This window comes from Podarcis melisellensis (assembly GCF_964234715.1).
Source record: "Podarcis melisellensis genome assembly, chromosome: 3".
NCBI classification, from domain to species: domain Eukaryota; kingdom Metazoa; phylum Chordata; class Lepidosauria; order Squamata; family Lacertidae; genus Podarcis; species Podarcis melisellensis.
The window spans coordinates 109,924,731-109,951,168 of NC_138530.1; the positions used below are offsets into that span (position 1 = coordinate 109,924,731).

At 45.7% G+C, this 26,438-nt stretch overlaps 1 protein-coding gene across 2 annotated transcripts; it reads left to right on the plus strand.

The window, feature by feature from the left end:
• The first annotated feature begins 773 nt into the window (after positions 1-773).
• LOC309367166 (beta-soluble NSF attachment protein) lies at positions 774-26,330 on the plus strand. 2 transcript variants are annotated; one of them, XM_081906536.1, is made up of 12 exons: positions 774-1,149; positions 9,082-9,161; positions 11,105-11,221; positions 13,493-13,539; positions 13,672-13,749; positions 14,469-14,524; positions 15,948-16,032; positions 17,510-17,614; positions 18,690-18,758; positions 22,607-22,657; positions 23,808-23,915; positions 24,492-26,330. In XM_081906536.1, exons 1-11 carry the CDS (start codon positions 1,043-1,045, stop codon positions 23,910-23,912), a joined length of 900 nt encoding a protein of 299 aa, XP_081762662.1. In that variant the 5' UTR covers positions 774-1,042; the 3' UTR covers positions 23,913-23,915; positions 24,492-26,330. The 2 variants fall into 2 exon arrangements, with proteins under 2 accessions (XP_081762662.1, XP_081762661.1); XM_081906535.1 differs by lacking the exon at positions 24,492-26,330 and having other exon boundaries at positions 775-1,149; positions 23,808-24,088.
• Positions 26,331-26,438: the final 108 nt, after the last annotated feature.

The following is a 26,438-nucleotide window of genomic DNA, read 5'->3' on the forward strand; positions in this document are numbered from 1 at the left end:
ACATTTTGTGTTAAGCCATGCGCTGGCGTCCAGGGAAGCCATAGTCCCATTCTATTCTGCCTTGGTCAGACCCCGCACCAGTTCTGGGTGCCACAACAGAAGGAAACCAAGCCTTATGAGGAGTGGTTGAAGGATCTGGGTATGTTTAGCCTGGGGGTGGGAAAGAGACTGAGAGGAGATTTTGTTGTTGTTTAGTCGTTTAGTCGTATCCGACTCTTCGTAACCCCATGGACCAGAACACGCCAGGCACTTCTGTCCTCCACTACTTCCCGCAGTTTGGTCAAACTCATGCTGGTAACCTTGAAAACACTGTCCAACCATCTCGTCCTCTGTCGCCCCCTTCTCCTTGTGCCCTCCATCTTTCCCAGCATCAGTGTCTTCTCCAGGGAGTCTTCTCTTCTCATGAGGTGGCCAAAGTATTGGAGCCTCAGCTTCAGGATCTGTCCTTCCAGTGAGCGCTCAGGGCTGATTTCCTTAAGAATGGAAGCGTTTGATCTTCTTGCAGTCCATGGGACTCTCAAGAGTCTCCTCCAGCACCATAATTCAAAAGCATCAATTCTTCGGCGATCAGCCTTCTTTATGGTCCAGCTCTCACTTCCATACATCACTATGAGAGGAGATAGGCTAGCCATTTTCCAATATCTCATGGGCTGTCATGGATCTGTCATGGAGCATGGATCTAGTTTGTTTTCCCCCTGCTCTCGAGTATAGGACCCGCATCAGTGGCAAAAAGGGAGATTCCAACTCAACATCACGAGGGAGAAAAGCGGGATCGATCGACCCGGCGCGCGCGGGGTTGGACTAGATGACCCTCGGGGATCCCTTCGAACGGCGCGATCCCAGCCCACGCGAAAAGCACCGGATCGAGCGAGACCCTGCGCGGCCGCGGAGACACGCCGAGTAGATTCCCGGGCCGGGGGGTTTGAAGCAGCCGCCGCAGCCGCAGGAGGCGGAGCTGGATCCGGAGGGGCCTGGTCGCCGGCCGCCCTCCGCCTCCTCCTCAGCCGCCGCCGCGCCACACGCAGAAGGCAAGGGAGCCGCGATGGACGCCGCCACCGCGGGCAGCAAGGAGCGGGAGGCCGCGCATCTCCTGGCCGAGGCCGAGAAGAGGGTGAAGTCCTCGCACTCCTTCCTCAGGGGCCTCTTCGGGTGAGAGCGGGCCAGGGGATCGGGCAGAGGGGATCGGGGCCTGGAAGGAAGGGATCCTCCCTCGCGGGGACCCGCCGCTCGGCTTTAGGCCCCGCTGGGTGCGGGAGGTGGGTCGATCCGCGTCTGCGGGCGATGGATCTAGAGGATCTAGACAGTACGGGTCTAGAGGAGAGCCGAGGGGCAACGGATCTCCCTCCCCTTTGCGACCGAGTGACCGTCGAGCAGATCCCGCTTTTCTCCCTCGGGTTGCGCGAAATGGGCAGGGACGGATCCTGATCCGTCACCAGGATGGATTTCTGCCATAGCTGTCAACTTTTCCCTTTTCTCGCGAGGAATCCTATTCGGAATAAGGGGATTTCCCTTAAAAAAAGGGAAACGTTGACAGCTATGATTTCTGCCCACCTGCCTGTCTCTACACAGACAGATGAGGAGGAGGAGTAATCATAATCATGATAATGAATAATACTTTTTTGTGGGCCTCATCCTGGCACTCCAAAGGCCATGGAATGGCAGAGGCTGTGACATGGCAATGTCAATAAGGCAAGGACAGATTGCAGAGGAGTATCACACTCGCTTAGCTGGGAACAATTCCTGTTTAATTCAGCAGGACTTAAGGTAGTTTAGGGCTGCCTTAATGACTTAGCAGAGTTGTGGCGGCATCGCCACCCTCCGTGTTTCAATATGAATCCGCGCATGGGATGATGTCCTCCTCTCAGTTGGCAGGTGTGGGTACAGTAGGGAGAAAATAAACTGCAAAACCCCACAAAATCCACCCTGGGATCTGCGAGGGAAGGGTGGTATACAAATTTAATGAATCATCATCATCGGCTAAAATGGAATTATAGCATTGTAGAGTTGGAAGGGATTGGGGGGGGGTGTCATCTAATCTAGTGTTTACCAATCTTTTTTCGACCATGGCCCCCTTCTGAGCTTGTTTCCTTCCTGTGCCCCCCCCCCATGGGCGTAGCCAAGGGGGGCAGCTGCTCCCCCATTAATTAAAAATCAATACATATTTAAATATACTCGGAGTCGAGTGTGAATTTCATGCTCTTTATTCAGCTCATAGTAGCAATAAATGAAATTTTCCCCAAAAGGTCTAGGTACCGTATATATACATTATTAACACAATGGGCCCCGTGTGATTGGCTAATTCCGGGCTGCTCCTGTAGGCCAATAAGGTTGCGGATTCACCTCCTCCAGAAACCTGATTGGCTGCTCCTGCAGGCCAATCCGGTTGCTGATTCACTTCACCCAGGAGCTTGATTGGTTGCTCCTGCAGGCCAATCAGGTTGCTGATTCACTTCCACCTGGAGCTAGATTGGGTGGCTCCTGCGGACCAATCAGACTGCTGCATTCTGGATCCTTATTGTTCTAGGATTCAGCTCAGTACGTAAGGCATATCAATACAAACCTGAGGTTCTGCTGCCTCCTAACAAAAGCCTGCCCCCTAACTAGATGATGTCGCGTGGATTTCACCCCATGCATTGCAAAGCCTGGCCAATGGTGCTGATGGGCCCTAATCCCTCAGGCACTGGGGTTGATTACACCCTGCACCTTGCAGAGTCAGGCCCAGGTTACCACTGGGCCCAGCTCTGGCAGCAGCAACAAACATCTCCAGCTCACCCAGCCTTACCCATTGCTACCCTATTAGTGCCCTTACCTGACCTCGGGGTTCTGAATCACAGGCTCTACTGGTTAAAACAGGAGCCGATCACCCTCTCTTGCCGGAAATAAACCTGGACTACTCCAAGAAAGGACGTGGGTGGCGCTGTGGATTAAACCACAGAGCCTAGGGCTTGCCGATCAGAAGGTCGGCAGTTCGAATCCCCATGACGGGGTGAGCTCCTGTTGCTCAGTCCCTGCTCCTGCCAACCTAGCAGTTCGAAAGCACGTCAAAGTGCAAGTAGATTAATAGGTACCACTCAGGCGGGAAGGTAAACGGTGTTTCCGTGCACTGCTCTGGTTTGCCAGAAGCGGCTTAGTCATGCTGGCCACATGACCAGGAAGCTGTACGCCGGCTCCCTTGACCAGTAAAGCGAGATGAGCACCGCAACCCCAGAGTCGACCACGACTGGACCTAATGGTCAGGGGCCCCTTTACCTTACTCCAAGAAAGTGTACATGGTGAAAAGGAGCGTTAGGCCATGGGTAGGCAAACTAAGGCCTGGGGGCTGGATCCGGCCCAATCACCTCTCTTTTTAATTTTTTTTAAATTTTATTAAATAATACAAGAATGTCAAAAAAGAGACAAATTTCAAACATATGCATATAAACATAATCATTCACACATTGTAGAACAATATTTAGGAAACAAGAAAAGAAAAAAAGAAAAATTAGAAAATAGATACTTTCCGTAAACAACAATCTCAAATTTGCACTTAAACACAAACATGCATTTCCATGCTAGAAAATACAAATCTTGATTAAAATATTTTTAAAAAACTTTCACCGCCCACACCACACGTCTTTTATACCTAGTTCACCTTAACCTCTGTTCTTCAAATCCTTCCTATAGGTTTTTCCCTAATCTATTACCGTATTTTTCGCACCATAGGACGCACTTTTTCCCCTCCAAAAATGAAGGGGAAATGTGTGTGCGTCCTATGGTGCGAATGCAGGCTTTCGCTGAAGCCTGGAGAGTGAGAGGGGTCGGTGCGCACCGACCCCTCACGCTCTCCAGGCTTCGCGGACCTCTTCGCAAGGAGCGGGAGCACTCCGGCTCCTTGCGGGGAGTTGCCAGCATGGCGAAGCCTGCGCGCGCTGAGCTCAGCGCGCCCAGGCTTCGCGGACCTCTCCGCAAGGAGCCGGAGCGCTCCGGCTCCTTGCGGGGAGTTGCCAGCATGCCGAAGCCTGCGCGCGCTGAGCTCAGCGCGCCCAGGCTTCGCGGACCTCTCCACAAGCAGCGGGAGTGCTCCCACGGCTTGCAGAGAGCTGCCTGTTTGCGGGCTGGGGTCGGGGGAAGCTCGAGCTTCCCCCGCCCCAGCCCCGCGCCTGGGGGGGGGGAAATATTTTTTTCCCCTTTATTTCCCCCCAAAAAAATGGGTGCGCCCTATGGTCCGGTGCGCCCTATGGTGCGAAAAATACGGTACTTTATATTCTTTATAGTCTTCACAAGGTTAGTCTAAACACAACCAAATTTTTGTAGTTGAGCCCTGGTTATGCAAATATTCATTTAAACAATCCCACTGTTTCCTGTACCATAGTTTTGGGTTTTCGCCTTATTAAGTCTGTCAATTTGGCTAAATCCAGGTATTCACATAATTTACCTAACCATCGCCTTCTAAATCCGGCCTGTGGACGGTCCAGGAATCAGTGTGTTTTTACATGAGTAGAATGTGTGCTTTTATTTAAAATGCATCTCTGGGTTATTTGTGGGGCACAGGAATTCGTTCATCCCCGCCCATATAGTCTGGCCCCCCCACATGGTCTGAGGGACAGTGGACCAGCCCCCTGCTGAAAACATTTGCTGACCCCCATGCTAGGTCCTGGTGGGCTGCCCCCATACCTGTTTGGGATTGGCCAAGTGGATAGCCAGCTAATCAGGATTTTAAAAAATTATAGTTTCCTTCACTTCTCACTTTCCTCTGTGACCCCCCAGCCATGCTGTGGGGCCCCCCATTTACACATTTTTCACTCGTGGCCTCCTTGGAATATCCTGCACCCCCACACTGATCTAGTCCAACTGCCTGCAATGCAAGAGTCTGATGTTTGCTACTTCATCTGTTGCTTGTTAGGTTTTTACGAGGGCATAGTGTTGAAAATCATTTAGCTGTTCTGTAACCTCGTCTTCTTCCTGGGATATTTGGTGATGCACCTTGTAGCACCTGATTTCTACATTACATCAAGCAAACCTTGAAGAAGTTCTTCTCAGATTATTGGTTAATTAGCAATCATGGATCCGATTCCGCTAATCCGTTAATTCAAATGTATATCTCATTTTGTTCTTAAAGAGATTAGATCCTCAGTTTGTGCCAGGTTTGTTAAAGCAACTGGATTTACGAACGCCTGCTCTCTAGGAAAGGAGGTGAATTTTACAGAGAAAAGATGTGCTCTGGTCTCGTCAAATCAGTTTGGGTCCTTACAGTTGACCTTGAGTTCTAAAAACAATTGGTGATCTTTCTTTTTTTTTTTAATCTTGCATGTTGTGGGTCCGAGGTTCCATGGCTAGGAAGCCATGTCTGTTTTTATGTTACATTTTGCTGTCATGAGCATTTATGATGACATTATTTCAAGGGAACACTGTGTTCATAAGACTTCTTGATATCAGTCCATCAATATAATTCTCTTCCAATATTTCTTCAGCAAATGAGCTGTCAAGTGTAACCGGATTTTTGCCAATAGATAACTACAGAACTGATTTAACTTTTTCCTTTCTGTTTATATTTAGGAAGATAATTGTTTTATTGTCTTCTTTTTTTTAATAAGAGGTGTAAGAAAGATAGTTGTAGAAACTCACCCTTTTGTTTCATTTCTGCGTTTAAAAAGTCTGCACAGAGTTACAATATCGGAACATAAGAACATACAAAACTACCTTATAGCAAGGCAGACCAACAGTCTGTATTGTCAACACTCACACACAACAGCTCTCTCAAGTTCCAGACTGGGCAATTTTACCAACCCTACCTAGAAATATAGGGACGCGGGTGGTGCTGTGGGTTAAACCACAGAGCCTGGGACTTGCTGATCAGAAGGTTGGTGGTTTGAATCCCCGCGACGGGGTGAGCTCCCGTTGCTCGGTCCCTGCTCCTGCCAACCTAGTAGTTCAAAAGCATGTCAAAGTGCAAGTAGATAAATAGGTACCACTCCGACGGGAAGGTAAATGGCATTTCCGTGCACTGCTCTGGTTTGCCAGAAGCAGCTTAGTCATGCTGGCCACATGACCCGGAAGCTGTACGCTGGCTCCCTCGGCCAATAAAACGAGATGAGCGCCACAACCCCAGAGTCGGCCACGACTGGACCTAATGGTCAGGGGTCCCTTTACCTTAACCTTTACCTAGAAATATTGGGGTTTGAAGCTAGAGTCCTCTGCATGCAAAGCAGATGCACTGTTGCTCAGTTTGGGGCCTTCCCCAACACATTGAAGATATGTGGATATGGTTATAGCCCTCTTTTTTGGCTTCTGGCAGATGAAGACATAATTTAGTCTCCAAACTCTTCTCTCTAGACTGGACTTGGGGACTGGCTGACAGTGCAGATGCTAACTAACAGAAGCAGCTCTTCATTTATCTGTAGACTCTTATTACTCATTAATTTACAGCAGACATCTCCAAACTCGGCCCTCCAGATGTTTTGGGACTACAACTCCCATCATCCCTAGCTAACAGGACCAGTGGTTAGGGATGATGGGAATTGTAGTCCCAAAACATCTGGAGGGCTGAGTTTGGGCATGCCTGTTTTACAGTGTTGGCTACCTCTGGAATACAATGACTCAATTTTTGCATAAATTGATTATATTGTTTTCCTACCTCTTTTACTTTTATCATAGCATTTTGCTATTAACAAGTTCAACCATGTAGGCCATATCCAATATTAATTTGTTTTGGCCATAACTAATGGTTGAGTGAACCACAGTTAGTAAATATATTACATTTCTATATTGTCTGCAAGTATCATATCCCACTAAGGTAACTAAAGGGTCCACTGGTTATTCAAAACCTGATTTTTTCTTATAAAAATAATTTATTATAGAAAGCCTGATTCATTTAGGGCAAGTCTGGAATGCATGAAGAATATTCAATCTATTCAAACTGCATCTGCAACATTTATTTTCTACATTTGACTCATCTTATGTGGAGTCCGGTACCATTTAAATAGCCATTTCTAATAATTTTTTGTGCATACTGTAGGATGCCTTTCCACACCCAAACTCACATTTCTTGTGCCATAATTTGCGTAAGGCTTTTAGCCACCAATCTGTGCCTCATAATGCCTAGATCAGCTGTGATTTTATATACTTGGCTCAAGATTTTTACAGCTGGCTTGCTAGAAACCATTACCCTGAAATTTGTAGAGTTGCGCAGTGAGCTTCGGAGAGTTACTAATGAATAAGTTACTAATTATATGTTGTACGTGAAAGTATTGACCTAAGGGAATACAATCACTACCTGTTTCTTCAACAGTTTCCCTATAACTCCTCATTGGTACAATTTTGATATAGTTTTCTAATTGCAGTTAACCCATTTCTGCATATTTCTCAAGATGCTTTCGTCTTCTAGCTCTTTGTTATATTGGATTGCTGAGAAAGCTGGCAGACCAGGACTTAATCTACTACTGTAGAAACACCAAATTTTAAACCAGCTACTAAAGCACATGTTTGCTAGAAAATTACCCATGCCCTTACTGTTCCAATGCCATAGGTTGTTGTTTAGTCGTTTAGTCGTGTCTGACTCTTCGTGGCCCTCTGGACCAGAGCACGCCAGGCACTCCTGTCTTCTACTGCCTCCCGCAGTTTGGTCAACTCATGGTGGTAGCATGAGTTATTTCATTATGTGAAATAATGGTATAATGGAACCATAACTCATCAATATACATTTTTGGCATTAACTCATACACACACACACACAGAGAGAGAGAGAGAGAGAGAGAGAGAGAGAGAGAGAGAGAGAGAGAGAGAGAGAAAGAGAAACTGGTATGTCCACAGCAAACGATACACCACGAGAGTCAAGGTGGAATAGCAGTTAAAGTGAAAGAATAGGCCCTGGGAGACAAGGCTTCATGGGCTAAATGTGGTCAGGACCACGGACAGCTCTCTGTGGTGGCTCAATACACGGTCAAAACATCAGTGTCCTTAGAGCAGTGGTTCTCAACCTGTGGGTCCCCAGATGTTGTTGGACTACAACTCCCATCACCCCTGAGCTCTGGCCTTGCTAGCTAGGGGTGATGGGAGTTGTAGTCCAACAACATCTGGGGACTCACAGGTTGAGAAAGGCTGCCTTGGAGGGTTGCTTCTGGACTGCTGCAGCTGTGTGGGTATCTCAAGTTCCACTTCCTCAGACCAAAGTTGCCTATGCTGAAAGGGACCATATACTGTTTTGAAGTCTGAAGCTCTGGTAGGACTGAGAAGCCTCTTGTTGCCCATGGATGAGGTAGAAAGGCAGTGGAAAGGGACTCTTCCAAGCTGCAGGTAAAGGGACCCCTGACCATTAGGTCCAGTCGTGACCGAGTCTGGAGTTGCGGTGCTCATCTCGCTTTATTGGCCGAGGGAGCCAGCATAAAGCTTCCGGGTCATGTGGCCAGCATGACTAAGCTGCTTCTGGCGAACCAGAGCAGCGCACAGAAATGCCGTTTACCTTCCCGCCGGAGCAGTACCTATTTATCTACTTGCACTTGGACGTGCTTTCAAACTGCTAGGTTGGCAGGAGCAGGGACCGAGCAATGGGAGCTCACTCCGTCACGGGGATTCGAACCACTGACCTTCTGATCAGCAAGTCCTAGGCTCTGTGGTTTAACCCACAGCGCCACCCACGTTCCTAAGCTGCAGGTAGTTCTGGGATAAGTCCTCTGGGCCTGAGAGCTGCCTCCTTTGTGGGAGAAGCTAGAGGTGTATCTGGATTCCAGAGCTATCCTTTGAAAGTTTTATTTGGCAGTGGAGTTAATTCATTTGGAGGCTGTCTCCTCGGATGATCTCTGAATCTTCATTGATTCCCAATTCTTCATTGAAAGACCCCTCTTCATTGGACCCCTCCTCTGATAGTGGTGTCTGGGTCACATTAGTAAAAATGCCCATATCTCTCTGTTGTCTTCAGGCTTTCATTGTGCAAGGTAGAGCATTCATTGTGCAGACAACTACCAAGGACTCACAGTTGTGTAATGTAAACCATTTATGTCATGGAATCAGATTGAGGCTTCCCTTTCATACCTAGTTGTTTCCTAGCATTAGAAATATCTGCCTCCTTCCAATTCCTTTTCTCTTTCTGTCCCCCCCCCCCCATAGAGGAAATTCAAAGGTAGAAGAAGCATGTGAAATGTATACCAGAGCTGCAAATATGTTCAAGATAGCCAAAAACTGGAATGGTATGTATGGAAATGTTTTCTTCCTTTGCAGAAGGAGAAGGCCAATGGATAGTTGTAGAGGTCCCATATAACTTTATGATGCCCCATAGATATATGGGGTAATTTATTCCAGCTGTTTGATCAGAATTAACATTCCTTAATTCCACATGCAAGCATGATGCAGCCATTCCCCTTTGGCTGATAGCCTAAGTCATGGTTTGCTTGCATTGAATTTTTAAAGCCACTCATCTCTGTGTATGCTAGATAATGACTCTGCTGTTTGTTGATGATTCACTCTCTTTTCCCAAGACGAAATGGAGGTGATTCAGAAGCCCTTACTTTCCATTGCTTTCAGCTCAGCCCTTGATTGCTTCAGAACTCATTATTTCTGGATAAGTTAATTTCTCAGAAACTTGTGGACGGATTGGCTACACACTAGTACAATTCATTTAAGCTTATCAATGTGTCTTGTTTTCCCTTATTGCCTTTTGCATGTCATCTATAAACAGATGCCTTCCCCGCATTGGTCCTCCAGCCGTCATTTTTACCCTAGAGTTGTATATTCAATCAATCATCAATCTTTATTACAGTCCAGAGACCCAACAAATTGTTACAAAGCAATACACAATTCATACAGCCTAGCTCCAGGTTAAACAAGCATTTTGTTCAGAATACAGGGATCATTGGTTCTTGCAACCACCGATAAAAACTTTGCCACTGCTAATGTTCTAGCATTTCTCCGGTCTTCCAATAGGAACCTGACATAGTGAGCCTCTGATTTTCCCCTGGAAAGGTACCAGCAAGGGTAATATCAGTTCAGTCCTGGCTTGCTCATATTTTGCACAGTGCAACAAAATATGTTCTATGGAATCGATGTCTTGAGCACACGAGCAAAGTCTGTCCTGGTAGGGAACTCCTCTCAACCTACCATCCAACACTGCAGAAGGAAAGACGTTTAGTCTGGCTTTGGTGAAAAGCCTTCGATAGTTCAGCACTATCAGGTTTTTAATGTAAGATGTTAACTTAAAGACATGCCCATATTGTACGCTTCTCAGCCTTTTGGCTAAGATCAAGTGTAGTTGTATACTGAAAATATAGCATATTTTCAAATGTTTCCCTTTCTTCTACACCTTTTTCACGGTCTTTGTGAATGCATAGTATATTTCTAGCTGGAACAATTGCATTGTTACAGAGGATTTAATTGTGATAATTAAAACTCCTTTAAAAGTATGGCAGGGGTGGGGAGCCTGTGGCTCTCTAGATCATGAGTAGGCAAACTAAGGCTGGATCCGGCCCAATTGCCTTCTAAATCCAGCCCACGGATGGTCCAGGAATCAGCATGTTTTTACATGAGTGCAATGTGTCCTTTTATTTAAAATTCATCTCTGGGTTATTTGTGGGGCCTGCCTGGTGTTTTTACATGAGTAGAATGTTTGCTTTTATTTAAAATGCATCTCTGGGTTATTTGTGGGGCATAGGAATTCGTTCTTTTTTCAAAATATAGTCCGGCCCCCCACAAGGTCTGAGGGTCAGTGGACTGGCCCCCTGCTGAAAAAGTTTGCTGACCCCTGGATGTTGTTGGACTTTAAGTCCCATCAGTCCCAGTCAGGAAAGGCCCATGGTCAGGGACGATGGAACTTTCAGTCCAACCACATCTGGAGGCCCAGAGGTTTCCCACCCCTGAAGAACATAAGAACATCTTGCGCTTTGTAATTTATTCAGAGACAGATCAAGAACAGAGAAAATTACAACAATCATTGCAAGCTGTCCTTCAGAAACATCTGCACTCTTCCAAGCTAGAGCAAATAATAGGTTATCTTTCAGTGTGAGCCTGAATTCTGTATTTACAAAGGAAAATATTGGGAGGGGGTATGTGGGAGAGATCATTGTCCTTTTTGTCATTCAAATGGCTTCTTATAACAGTGTCTAGAGATCATGTGATTTGGGGACTGTTTCTTTTCCAGCTGCGGGAAATGCATTTTGTCAGGCAGCCAAACTCCACATGCAACTACAGAGTAAACATGATTCAGCAACCTGTTTTGTAGACGCAGGCAATGCTTTCAAAAAGGCAGATCCCCAAGGTAAGATGCATATTGTGCATAGTACAATTGTCTAGGTTGGCATTTACCTATGTTGAACAAGGCATTTAGGTAGGACGATGACTTATAAAGCACTACGGTTTGTAGCTTTGAGATTTTCCTAAGCCAAGACAGCCAAATGAAACTGTACTCTCCTGAGAAGAATGTATCATCATGAGCAGTCCTGAAAGGCCCTATGGGAAACTCAGAATAAATGTAGTGTTAGGTCCATTTCACACAATTGTTTTATGTGCAGTGGGGTCAGTGATAATTGTGGGATATGAATGGGTTTGTTGAATGACATATAGCTGACTTTTAAGGATACTGAAAAGTGTGTAAGGCTCCAGCCCTATACACATTTACCTGGGAGTAAGCCCCATTGAACTTAGTGTGGTTTGCTTCTGAGTAGACATGCATAGGGTTTACTGTACATATATTGTGCTAGGATGCATAATAAAACATTAATCCTTCCAAACTGTTTCCTCCCTTAAAGAATAGTGAAAAATAATACTACATCTTGATACCTGTTTTTTTAAAATAAATCTTAATGTTTTCCCCAAAACAAAATATGCCTAAACATTTGCTAATCAATGACAGTTTTTTTCTGACTGTTCATGTCATTTTAAAGGTTTTACTAACACCCAGGCTATGTGTATTCCAGCTAAGATTATCCATGCTCATGTGGATATTTACTTGCACAGATCCTGGCTTATATTAAAGGTCCTATATGTGATGGGAAGAGAATGAATGAGTCTTAGGCTTGGTGCAATAGTATACACACACATGTGTGTGTGTCACGTATACAAGGGCCTGTATGAATTGACTATGCCTTAATTCAGTTTGAAGACGCAAATATTGCAGCCTACAAATGTTTTATTGTGTTTTTAATATTCTGTTGGGAGCTGCCCAGAGTGGGCGGGATATAAGTAATAAATTATTATTAGTAGTATTACAAATTAGGACTGGAATGGCTGGGAGGACAGCAGTAGATGGCGCCAGAGTCAATTACAGGCTGAGCCAACTACTGTATTTTTTGCTCTATAAGATGCAGCAGACTATAAAACGCACCTAGTTTTTGGAGGAGGAAAACAAGAAAACAATATTCTGAATCCCAGAAGCCAGAACAGCAAGAGGCATCGCTGCGCAGTGATCCCTCTTGCTGTTCTGGCTTCTGGGATAGCAGTGCAGCCTGCGTACGCTCCATAAGATGCACACACATTTCCCCTTACTTTTTAGGAGGCAAAAAGTGTGTCTTACAGAGCGAAAAATATGGTAATTCTGGTTTTGTCCCCTTCCACCTCCCTGCTGCATTATACAAGGGAAAAGTGAGACTAAGGAGGAGAAAAATGAAAGCCCATGTTGCTTCATCAACTGATTATAAGAAGGCAAGCAGGTGGGGGCTGACTGAGGGCAAACTGAAATTGGTGGGGCCATTTGCCTCTTTACCATAATGGCACAACTTCTATTGTATATGAGTGCTGGGGCGCATATATTGAACATGTGTCCATGTTCTCTTCATCGGAGGTGGCTGGTGTCTTTGTCAGTCAGTTCCCCCAGTGGAAGTATCTAGAGAAGCTCTTGAAGATGGGAGACTTCCAGTAATTACCATATTTTTCGCCCCATAGGGCGCACCAGCCCATAAGGCGCACCTAGTTTTTTTGGGGGGGAAATAAAGAAAAAAAAATTATTTCCCCCCCAGGTCCGGGGCTGGGGCGGGGGGAAGCCCGAGCTTCCCCCGACCCCAGCCCCCAGAACAGGCTGCTATCCGCAAGCCGTGGGAGAGCTGCGCGATTTCGCGCGCCCCAGGCTTCGGGGTGCAGGCAGCTTTCCGCAAGTCGTGGGAGAGCTGCACAAAGTCACACAGCTCTCCCATGGCTTGCGGACAGCTTCCTGAAGCCTGGAGAGCGAGAGGGGTCGGTGCGCACCGCCCCCCCCCCCCGCTCTCCAGGCTTCAGCAAAAGCCTGCATTCGCCCCATAGGACGCACACACATTTCCCCTTCATTTTTGGAGAGGGAAAAGTGCGTCCTATAGGGTGAAAAATACGGTATGTCAGAGCACCTGTGCTCAAAAGGGATCTCTGGCAAGGGGCATCTTATGCATACGTCAGAGGGTGAATGGGTTGAGTTGCTATTAGAATTTAAGAATGGCCGAGTTTCTGAATGCTGAATCTAATAATCTGAGCAAGCTAGTTCCTTGTACTTGTGAAATAAACCATGTTTGAATGACTGAGCTGATTTTATTCATTATCTCCCCCTAAAATGCATACGGTACAGAGGCTATCAACTGCTTAAATGCTGCCATCGATATTTACACAGACATGGTAAGAAACCCTAGGTGCTAGGGTTGGGATTCCTGTTCGTGACCGTGCAGATTGGTGTTAACTCTTTGGTTCAGCTGTCTTTGTGGTCGGCGTTGAAAAGAGAATAATTAGGTCAACTGCTTCTCTTCCTAGGGCCGATTTACTATTGCGGCCAAGCATCACATTACCATTGCGGAGATTTATGAGTCTGAGCTCGTGGACATTGAAAAGGTATGCCCATTAAGTTATCTGAGTCCCTTGGGTACATGTTAAGACACTGTCAGAATAGTCTGAAAATATTTAGATTGCAACCCTGTGCACACTTCCCTGAGCACAGACATAGTCCAGCAAGCCACACAGAATACTGTTGTTGTTGTTGTTTAGTCGTTTAGTCGTGTCCGACTCTTCGTGACCCCATGGACCAGAGCACACCAGGCACTCCTGTCTTCCACTGCCTCCCGCAGTTACAAACTCATGTTCGTAGCTTCAAGAACACCATCCAACCATCTCGTCCTCTGTTGCCTCCTTCTCCTTGTGCCCTCCATCTTTCCCAGCATCTTTTCCAGGGAGTCTTCTCTTCTCATGAGGTGGCCAAAGTATTGGAGCCTCAGCTTCAGGATCTGTCCTTCCAGTGAGCACTCAGGGCTGATTTCCTTAAGAATGCATAGGTTTGATCTTCTTGCAGTCCATGGGACTCTCAAGAGTCTCCTCCAGCACCACAAAATACTCTTAGCTTACTCAAATGGTGGCAGCGGTAGTGGGAAGTATACAAGAAGATATTTTCAGATGAAGAGGAATCCTTTTAGCAAAGGCAATAAAAGCACATTAGAAATACAGCCACTCCACCTATGACGCTATTTTATTTTCTGTCCTTTTCCTAGTTTGAAATCTGGTTTTGTTTTCTTCAGTGTTGCATAAGTTATGGAAAGCCACTGTTTTGCTTTCTTTAGGCTATTGCCCATTATGAACAGGCTGCAGATTACTACAAAGGGGAAGAATCCAACAGGTAAGTTTTCATAAAATAGCTGCTCTTAGTTTTCAGTGTATAAATCTAGATTACAGTCGTACCTTGGTTCTCGAACGCCTTGTTTTTTGTTTTGTTTTTAAACTTTTTAAATTCAAAATTAAAACAAAACATATTACCCAGAAAGATATTATCCTTATTCCCCCCATTTTTCCTCCCTCCCCCCACTCTCCCACACAAAACCCCCCTACCCCCAACTTCCCTCAGTTCCAATCTTTGATTTCTTTAAAAATGCTGTTTTCTGCATGCTACACTGTTGTATAGATCCTCAAACTATTTAGCTGATTATTATTAATAAAAAGTTTGTGAATGTTTATTTAAAACCTGCCAAGGAGTCCAGTTTGCTTTGCTGTGTCTTCAGATAATTTGTAAAGGGTTCCCATTCATCTTTAAAGTCACAGTTATCCTTGTCCCGTAGCTTGTATGTCAGTTTTGCCAGTTCTGCATAGTCCGTCAATTTTTCTTGCCATGATTCTTTAGTTGGCGTTTCTTCAGTCTTCCATCCTTCTGCTATTAAAACTCTCGCAGCCATTGTTGTTGCATACATGAAGATGTTTTTCAGCTTTTTTGGCAGATCTTTCCCTACAAAAATGCTTCAGGTTTTTAAACAAATGTTAAATGGAACATTTTCTTCAATTCGTTGTATATCATTTCCCAAATTTTTAAAATTACCTTACAATCCCACCACATATGATAAAATGTCCCCTCCTTTTCCTTACACTTCCAACGTATATTTGAACTAGTTTCGTACATTTCCTCCTAATTGTACTGGTGTTGAGTACCATCTGTACATCATCTTCATGTAATTCTCCTTCAATAGGGAAGGTTCTCAAACGTCTTGTGACTCAAGGTTTTGGCTCCCGAATGCCACAAACCCGGAAGTGAGTGTTCCGGTTTGCAAGAACCAAGGCACGACTGTACTTCTGTTTTGGCTTTTCTTTTGACGCTATAAAATGGCATTCTCTCTTTCCCATGCTGTAAGGTGCAACATAACATCCAAATCCTAAAAATAGCTTTTGTGGATTGGCATTTTGCTTGCCCAGCTGCCAACTTCAGTATCAACACCCCAGATTCTTATTGATGTGATAACAGTTGGAAGTTGGCCAGGGATGGGGACTCTGTGCCCTTCCAAATGCAGTTGGACTACAACTCCCATCATCCCCAGACCATTGGTCAAGGATGATTGGATTTGTAGTCCAACTGCATCTGGAGGACCACAGGTTTCCCTTGATACAGATATATCATATGATGACTGAACACCAGTGTTCTTCCATCTGTATGCATGGGGTCAAATAATTTCCTAAGGAGTTGAAGCTTCTTCATCAGTCGTACATTGCTCCATTTTGTATTTGTTTAGAAATCCTTACTTCTGTGCAATTCAGCTAATTCTACCTCTTACTTCTAGTTCTGCTAACAAATGTCTGCTGAAGGTGGCTGGGTATGTTGCTCAGTTAGAGCAATATCAGAAGGCAATTGAACTCTTTGAACAGGTAGGTTCGCCACATTCAGTGTCACAAAAGGGAGAGAATAAATCATAGGCATACAATCCAAAGGATTGTCCATTTATTCCTGCTCATTTCTTAACAAGTTACTGATCCCCAGGAGGACCTCTCCACTTATTCCATGATTATTAAGCTTACTCAGGAGTTGTCAGAAGTTTTATGAAAGTCTTACGTACAGAATGTCATCTGGATCGCCTCTGTTTGCATGCTTATTGGCACTTACAAAGAAATAGAAAGGGTTAGTGAGGCGGGACTTACTCTTGCAGAAGCCATGCTGCTGGTTCTGCTTCAGCGAGAACTGCTGTTTTACATGCTTGGGAATCCTGTTTTTAACCAGTTCTCCTGTAATATTGGCCTGTTATATAAGGCTAATTGGCCTTAAAATGAAACATAATGTAAGTGTTGATCCTCAAAAACCACATCAAATAACCACCCCACCCGCAAAAGAATGAACAGCAAAAATAAATGACCCAAAGTTGGACCATTAGTGCTGCCCAAATGCCCAGAAGAGTACCAATGTCTTTGTTTGGTTCCAGAAGGATGACAAAGTCTGTGCCAGGCCACCTCAGTATTTATGAGTTCCCACGTACTTTCCCCAGTGGGATCACTTCCAGGGGCTTTCATAGAACCGTGGAGTAGGAAGGGACCACAAGGATCATCTAGTCCAACCCCGTGCAATGTAGGAATCTTTTGCCTAACATGGGGCTGAAACCCACAGCCCTGAGATTAAGAGTCTCATGCTCTGCTAACAAGCTCAGTACCCAAACAACGCTGGATCATCATTACTGATCAATATGAGGCTATTGCGTTGCACAGTACTGTACTGAGAATATGACTCTTGGCGTATAATATATACCGTATTTTCCGGCGTATAAGACTACTGGGTGTATAAGATGACCCCCCAACTTTTCCAGTTAAAATATAGAGTTTGGGATATACTCGCCGTATAAAACTACCCCTCTTCCAAAGCACACCAAATAAATTTTTTAAAAAAAACAGTCTCCAGTCCGGCTCGGAAATCCGCTCCACTTCCCAGTGGCCGGGGGCTTCTGGGGCCAATTTTCAAGCGTATTTGTGCTTCATCTAGAGAGCTTGGTGTCCTCTGATTTAATTTGCTGTCGTTTTATCCTTTGGTGGGGAGTTGCTGCAGGAGCTGCTGCTGTAGCCGGCGTATAAGACGACCCCCGATTTTGGAGAAGATTTTCCTGGGTTAAAAAGTAGTCTTATACGCCAGAAAATACAGTAGTTCTCTATTTGTGGTAGAGTGAAATGTGTTGTGAAATTGAAATAATATTTTAAAACTAATGTATTATTGTTATAAGCAAAGTGAAGTCTGGAGTTTTGGGACAACAAAATACTGGCATTTCAAATAGAATGAAAGGGAATCACAAGGGACTGGATGATATAATAGCATTTTGGATTTTACTGCTCACAATTGGGCTAAATGTCTGTTTGCTCTCTTTAGGTTGGAGCAAGCACTATGGATAATCCATTACTCAAGCACAGTGCCAAAGATTACTTCTTTAAAGCTGCCCTGTGTCACTTTATAGTTGACGAGTTGAATGCTAAGGTTAGTGCAACTCACTAAGTACCATCGTTGTATAGGCCAAGATGCACCCTCGTTTGTACAAAGAATGTACAGAATCAGTTGACTAACGTTAAACCACCAATACCATCTGCTCATACTGCTGTTCTTTCTGCAATGACAAGTGATCACTGTACAAGCCCTACTTGAATGTTATTTTCTCTGCTTGCTTATGGTAATGTGAGACTATGAGGCAAGAACAGTCATCACAATTGCCTTGTGTTTTCTTGCCTTTAACCTTTGATGGCAATCACATATGTCTAATGCCAGTCCTGTCTGCTTGAAGGATGGAGGTGTAGTTTCAGGTTTGAGATAAAACAGATGTACCGTATTTTTCGCCCCATAGGGCGCACTGGCCCATAGGGCGCACCTAGTTTGGGGGGGGATAAAGAAAAAAAATATATTCCCCCCCCCAGGGGCAGGGCTGGGGCAGGGAAAGCCTGAGCTTCCCCCGACCCTATCCCCCAGAACAGGCTGCTATCCGCAAGCCTAGGGAGCCCGGCGGAAAGTCGCGCCGGTCTCCCCAGGCTTGCGGATATCTGACTGAAGCCTAGGGTGCGCTACTCAGTGCGCCCCGAGCTTCAGGATGCAGGCAGCTCTCTGCAAGCCTTGGGAGACCGGCGGAAACTCCCGCGGGCTCCCAAGGCTTGCGGATAGCTTCCTGAAGCCTGGAGAGCGAGAGGGGTCGGTGCGCACTGATGCCTCTCGCTCTCCAGGCTTCAGTGAATGCCTGCATTCGCACCATAGGATGCACACACATTTCCCCTTCATTTTTGGAGGGGAAAAGGTGCGTCCTATAGGGCGAAAAATACGGTAAGTTTGTAACACAGGACTGTCCTATTTATAAATAGCAAATAAAAGTGCCTCTTACCATACCCTTTCATATTCTAAATGCATTTCTCCAAATGTGCTAAGTAATTTTATTTTTTTTCAACCCTTGCATTGTGATCCATTTCCAAGAAATAGTTTCTGGTAGGTTTAAGGGCTAAACTAGATGATATGCAGGGAATCTGCCTGGCTCGATGAAATAGGAAGCTTAAAATTTGCTGCTCTCTTTCAGCTTGCTCTGGAGAAGTATGAAGAAATGTTCCCGGCCTTCTCAGATTCAAGGGAGTGTAAACTATTGAAAGTAGGTGAAACTGCATGTGTTTGAACGGGTTAAAAATAGAAAAGCGTTGCTGGATTTCCTCTTGTAGCACTCTAATTGTCACATGGAGATTGCCAGATTCCCGGCGTGCGAATGAAGGAGATACGAAGCCTGCAAACAGAGGGAAAGAATGGCAATTGCCATATGCCGTATTTTTCGCTCTATAGGACGCACCCGGCCATAGGACGCACCTTGTTTTAGAGGGGGAGAACAAGAAAAATAAATCTCCCCCTCTCTGCTCAGCGCCCCTTCAGCAAAGCGGCAGGAAAAACGGAGCCCCTTCCATTTCTCCTCCCGCTTGGCTGAAGGGGCACTGCGCAGCTCTGCCTCTCTGCTGAAGCCGGGAGAGTCTTGCAAAAGGAACCCGAAGCCTTTAGAGCGCAGTGCAAGTTCCCGCTGCACTCCAAAGGCTTCAGGTGCGCACAGACCCCTCTTGCTCTCCAGGCTTCAGCGAAAGCAACGCGTAGCCTCCAGAGCGCGGAGGGAGCTCTCCTTCTGCGCTTCGGAGGCTTCGCGTTGCTATTGCTGAAGCCAAGGAGCCTGCATTCGCTCCATAAGACGGACACACATTTCCCCTTAATTTTTGGAGGGGAAAAGGTCCGTCCTATAGAGCAAAAAATACGGTACATATAATCACTTCTGGTGGGATTTGAAGATGTGCTGTACCGGTTGTTGCTAATAAGTGATAATCAGGGTGTGAGGGGGTGCAATGCTGTTGAACTGCTGACCATTGGCCAGGCCGGCTGGGGCTGATGGGAGTTGGAGTCCCATTTTGATCTGGCTGGCTAAAGATTCCCCACCCCAGGCTCAGAAAGAGGGAAAGGGGTCTGTATTTCTCCTCCTCCTCCTCACTTCTGTGCTTCCTTTGGCTCTGGAGAAGTTCCGGAGATCTTTCCTCCTCACTCCTTTTGAATAAACCCACCACATTTGCTGGCCTCAAAAATGGTTTTGCTAGCCTACTAGGGACTCCTTCCAGTGGCCTGCAACATTTCTGTGCTGGGTGCAAAGAAGAGGCTTCCCCTTCCCTTCCCTGCCTGCTCTTTTCCTATGGCTTCAAGGGCTTAAATACTAGGCCTTGTAAACAGATCTCCAAGCTACAGTCATTTCCTCTTCCACTCTGATACTCACAAGTAGACCTTTGTTTATCAGTGTGGCGTTCGTACGGAGCCCCCGGTCATCTCACAGACTATTGACCCGTACACCACTAATCCACTGCCACCAAACAGGTCCTCCCCAGTAAAATCACTTCAGCCTCAGTCAGGTTCTCAATAAATAAAGAAGAGTGTATTTTATTTCAGACACAAACAAACTTTAACGGCATTCCAAACGTTGGTGCTCTTTACTTTCTTAGTCTTATTTTCCTCTCTCTATCTCTTCTACCTCTTCTCACTCAAGAACCCACTGCCCTAACTGTCTCTCTATTACCAACTGCTTCTTCAACTGCCTTTCCCAACCAGTCAACCCAGTAAAACCCATCAACAACTCCCAACAACAACTCACTCAAACCTTGGGCTAAGCCCTTTTATACCCAGGTAGGCTCCACCTCTGGCTTTCCTATTGGTCTATATTTTTAACCCTATCTCTCTCCCCCCCCCCCCCCCCGTTCAAACATTTTCTAAATGAACGGGCAAACACCACAATCAGTATGCCCTTTCCAAGCTTATTATAGGCTCTGTTCCTGATTGGGGTACCACTTCAGCCCACATTTTTGATAGTCTTGTGTTCACCCAACCCCTTCTTCCCTTCATCCCTTGTCTCTCCCCCCAACATCATCTTTCTGAGCCACAGCTCAGTGGAAGAGAATATGTGTTGCATGCAGAAGGTTTTTGGGTTCGGTCCCTGGAATTTCCAGGTAGGCTGGGAAAGACTCATGTCTGAAACCTTGGAGGAGGCACTCTGAGCTGGTCTAGAGATGTGAAGGTCTAGAAAGAAGAAATGATAATTTGGGGAATTATAGGGACAGAACTACCCATGTAGAAATTTATTCATGTATGCGACTACAGCGGCAAGAATGTTATTTGCCCAAAAATGGAAAGAAGTCCCAACGAAAGAAGAATAGATACAAAAACTTATGGAATATGCAGAAATGGTGAAACTTATGGGGAAAATAAGAAATCAAGCTAACAAACTTTTAATAAAAGAATGGAAATGGTTTATTGAATATTTACAAACAAACTGTAAACAGATAAATTGGCGGGATTATTGTAATAACCTGCAGCTTGATAAGAGTGTACATTTAAGGTAGATGAATAAATGATTAAGTTAAGTTAATTTGGCATATGCAGAAAAGAAAAATATAAATTTAAATAACTGCAGAAAGAGGGGGGAAGGAAGTCGAGCATCGAAATGTTAAATTGATTGTAAAATTATTGAAATGTATAAAAATGAAAATCATAAGTAAAAATTTTAAAAAAAGAAAAAGTGGGAAGGACACAATTCTCCCTCCCCACATATTTCCATCTTTCCCCTATTTGTTTCTGGAAAATTGAGATGGGGGGGCCAATACTTGGATTTTTTTCCTTTCAAATTTTCTGGGGTTTCCCCAAGGCCTTTACATTTGTAGTTGGTACTGAGCTAGATCACCCAAAGTTCTGAGGCAGAACAAGACAGCTTTCTTTCCCTGACATACCGTATTTTTCGCCCTATAGGACGCACTTTTTCCCCTCCAAAAATGAAGGGGAAATGTGTGTGCATCCTATGGGGCGAATGCAGGCTTTTGCTGAAGCCTGGAGAGCGAGAGGCGTCGGTGCGCACCAACACCTCTCGCTCTCCAGGCTCCAGGAAGCTATCCGCAAGGCTTGCGGGCGGCAGACTGCAGCGCGGAGCACGGGGCGCCCTCCGGAGGACGCCCCGTGCTCCGCGCAGATGTCCGCAAGCCTTGCGCACCCGGAGGATCTCCCCCCCGGGAGCGCAAGGCTTGTGGGCGGCAGCCTGAAGCGCGGAGCACGGAGCGCCCTTTGGAGGACGCCCCGTGCTCCGCGCAGGTGTCGGCAAGCCTTGCTCACCCGGGGGATCTCCCCCCGGGGGTGCAAGGCTTGCGGGCGGCAGCCTGCAGCGCAGAGCACGGGGCGCCCTCCAGAGGATGCCCGTGCTTCGCACAGGTGTCCGCAGCCTGCCGCCTCGCGGGCAGGGCGCCCTGAAGCAGAGCACCCCGCGCGCCGGACAGACATCTGCAGCGTGGGGATCCCTGCAGGACTTCCCCGCAGGGCTCCCCACACTGCGGATAGCAGTCTGCCGCCCGGCGTGCATGGTGCCCTGAAGCAGAGCACCCCTCGCGCCGGGCAGACATCGGCCAGCCCCACAAGCTCGGGGGACAGCGAGGAGGCGCAGCGCCGCCATCCCACTGTTCCCCGACCTGGTTTTGGGGGGAAAATAAAGGATAAATTTTTTTCCTTTATTTCCCCCCCTCCGAAAAAAGTAGGTGCGTCCTATGGGACAGAGCGTCCTATGGGACGAAAAATACGGTAGATAGACCTAGTTCCTAGGGATGGGGACCACAGTGCCATGTAAATATTTTCTGACACTTCAACTCCCCACATGTCTCAGCCTGACTATGAGGTTACAAACACTGTGATGATGGTTTGATGCAGGCAGCCCATCCAGCCTTTCAAATCCAGCATAGTCCTGGGATAAACAGCTGTGTATATAACAGGTTATTGCTAAACTGAAGGGATACATTACCTGGTAGTTTTTAAAACGCCTTCAAGTTGTGAAAGGCCTCTTTCAGTTTTACAGAGCGCAAACAGAATTAGTTAACAAGTCCGTCTTCCTTGAGAGATGCAGTAATATTGTCACTTCTGCTGTTTAATCTGTTCATGTCATCCTGCTAGAAATTACTGGAAGCTCACGAGGAACAAAACTGTGAAGCTTACACTGAAGCGGTAAGTAGACTTCTGTTTTACTTGGACACGGGGCAGGTTTCATAGGGCCAACTTAAAAAAAAAAAAAGTAAAATAGCCAGCACTATTGTAACCACAACTCATTCGAAGCAACAGAGACACAGAGTCGGTTCCAGATTAACAGTACAATCTTAGGCGGTCACTTCCATTGCCTGCACACCATACATTTAAAGCACACGGCTTTTCACCAGAGTATCCTGGGAACTGTAGTTTGTTAAGGGTGCTGGAAATTATAGTTCTCTGAGGTGTAAACTACAGTTCTGGGGGAAGCAGTGCCCTTTTAAATGTATTGTGTGGATGTGCATTTTCAGGTAATTGTATAGCAGACATGTCCAACGCATTGATCATGATCAACTAGTTAGTCGCTGGATTGATTTCTGTCGATCACAGGCCGAGAGATAGATAGATAGATAGATAGATAGATGATAGATAGATAGATAGATAGATAGATAGATAGATAGATAGATAGATAAATAAATAAATAAAAATTTATACCCCGCCCTCCCCAGCCAAAGCCAGGCTCAGAGTTAGTTTCTCGTATCTATGATTTGTTAGTGAGCAAAAGACCAAAATAACATTGATTTGTATAAAACAAAGACACCTCAGTGGCCCAAGGAAGCACCCCCCCCTCAAATTTGGTCCCCCAAATCTGATTTGGTGAGGCATGAGGGGAAAGGAAGTCCCGCTACACAGATGGAAGTTCTTGTGCCCCGCCCCCACCGCCTCACAGGATGGATTCACGGGGTACAACTCAGAACCCTTATATTTTTCTTTTGGGTCATATTCTGAAAATACCGTATTTTTCGCACGAGACTATATATTGTTGAAAACAATATGTGCACTTTGTCTTTGTAAAGTGGTACCTTGGAAGTCGAATGGAATCCGTTCTGGAATCCGACTTCCAAAACGTTTGGCAAGCGAGGTGCGGCTTCCGATTGGCTGCAGGAAGCTCCTGCAGCCAATCGGAAGCCGCGTTGGACATTCGGGTTCCAAAGAACATTCGCAAACCGGCACACTCAGTTCTGGGTTTGCGGCGTTCAGGAGCCAAAACGTTCAACTCACAAGGCATTTGGGATCCAAGGTACAACTGTCCTTGCTTTTCTAACTGGTTATGTTACCCTCTTCCGATTAGGTTAAGGAGTTTGATTCAATATCTCGCTTGGATCAGTGGCTGACGACCATGTTGCTTCGCATTAAGAAATCCATTCAGGAAGACACTGACGGGGACCTCAAGTGAATTGTCAGTACAATTTGTGGCACGTGACATGTCTGCTGAAGTATACTGTGTTGTGGCCAAGGACCATTATGGGATACTTGGATCAATGCTTCTAGCTTAACTGACTGGTGTCTTGTTTAGTACCCTGTTGTGGCTCGTTCGGTGTAACTATGGACATGAACTATATATATTTTCAAGCCCTTGTGTTTTTGTTTTCCTTCTAAATGCGGCCTGATCTATGCATATTTACTTGCAAGTAAGACCCTCTGAGATCAGCATTCCCCGCATCACTGTCCATAGGATTGCTGCCTTACAGTGCAAGGCATCTTTACTTAGAAGGAAGCCCCCTGTGTTCAATTGGACTTTCTCTCTCGACTTATTCATTGTGTCTTACAAATCCAGTCTGTTGACATGAAATGCTAGCCAACCTGAAATTTAGGCACACTTACTGTGAGTCTCCCTCCAAGAGTATGGTTATTTTTGGACAAATGAGTTCATCAACTAAAATTTATTTGGGCCCTTTCGAGATTTCTCTTGCATTAATAGATATGTATTATATCAAATTGTGTTGTTTTAAGTGTGATTTCCATTCCTGCTTAGGAAATGTGGCCGAGTCACAAACGCTGAGGTGACAAAATCTGTGATCCCTGCCTAATGCAATCCTATTCCTGTTGAGTCAACTCGCACTGGCTTCAATGGGGTTTACTGCTTTGTAAGTACATGCAGGGATCCAAAGTGTATCTATATTAAGCCTCCTCTGGCTCAAAAACAAGCAAGAGTATGAACCATCTGGAATGCAAATTTGACCTTAGCCGAAATGATTACACGACTTACAGGGGGAACGTCTGTCTATCTGGACGACATGAACGAATCGGAAGGGTTTCTTCTAAATGTTAGTTACATAATTTGCAACTTGACTGACGGCGGTGCAATTCTCGAAGCGTTTGCCTGCCCTTTCCTTGCTTCCTCCTGCTTGACCAATTATGATCAGCAGTGCTGATGCAATCCACGCGCATCGGTAGTCTGACAAGATCTGAACATACGCAGTGATGGTGATACAGTTCTGGCTTTCACACAAACCTACGTGTGTTGGAGGTGCCCTGCGGAAGTTTCAGTCAGGGTGGGGTCCAGAAACATAAACACTATGAGTCACTTCAAAAGGGGTGCGAAGGGGGGGGGTGAATGTTACCATTTTTTAAAGTGACTAACAAGCAGATCCTCCCCCCTCCTCCCTTTCTGTGACGACATTTTCTTCTCCAAACTGGGAGCTTCTACACCAGGCATAGGCAAACTCGGCCCTCCAGATGTTTTGGGACTACAACTCCCATCATTCCTAGCTAACAGGACCAGTGTTCAGGGATGATGGGAATTGTAGTCCCAAAACATCTGAAAGGCCGAGTTTGCCTATGCCTGTTCTACACCTTTGATCCATGAGTGTATATATTGTTTATGACACACCGGTAGTCATAAACGAGCTGTATTTTCGACTGCTCTTTCAGGGGGGTGTGCATGTGTGTGTGTGTGAAATTGTGAGGAATTGTGCGTTTTCAGTCGTGCTGGTGGAAAGCCTGTGGTTTTTTTATATGCCGTGTGCATATGTGTGTCTCTGGCCGTGTGCTTTGTAGCATGTAGAACTACCAAAAAAATAAAAAATAAATCAAGGTTGAAAAACGCTGTCAGCCTTTCCATAGCAGAAGAGCCAGTGTGCTTTTCCAGAGCTGTTCTATAGGTGCAGCTGAATCAAGGGAATGGCATGATTGGATGGGCTTACGGTTGCAGGTAGAGGTGGGGTTTCCCACTGTATAAATTCTCTACAAGCAAAGTGAGCTAGCCAACAGCCTGGGTTAGAATCTTCCTGCCTGCTGGGCTAGGGTTAAAAATAAATAAAATAAATGGCACCCCCTATCGCCTGCAGAGCAGAGAGATGCAGTCTACTCTTACTTGTCTCATTCTGCCCAAATATGAACCTAGCTTGCTGTATATTTTGCAAAGAGTGTGTGTGTGTGTATATATATAGCCTTAGTAATTTGCTACTGGCCTACTTTAGCAGTTCAGCTCAAAAGAGTTCATTGCCACTGACTTTCCCATTAACTGCTACCCTCCTGCTGGGTTGGCTCCAGGCTAGGTTCGTAGAACTTCCTTCCCATTGAAATCAACAGGACTTGATTGAATAAAGACTTGACTTTTCACCTGGATTTCAGGGAGATTTTAGTGCATCCAGCCTGGTCTGGATCCAACCCGCTGTTTCTTTCTGCTGGGAAATGGCAGCAAGCTTTCGCCAGATGGCCTTTGGTGGAATGCAGGCGTGGCGGTGGATCACCGGTTGCAGGTGGTCAGTGCTGAGTAGCTGATGGCAAGAGGAGAGAGAGGCTCCTATCTAGGTGGGAAATGAACAAGTGTTTTTTGCAAAGGCTATGCATGGTTGTGCAAATACTATATCCATGGGGTATGTGATGTAGCAACCTGTTGAAGCTCAGCTAGGGCTGCCATATAAATCTGGACACAAAAGTTTTTGAGCTTTTTTTTTTTTTTGCAAAGTTGTTGAGA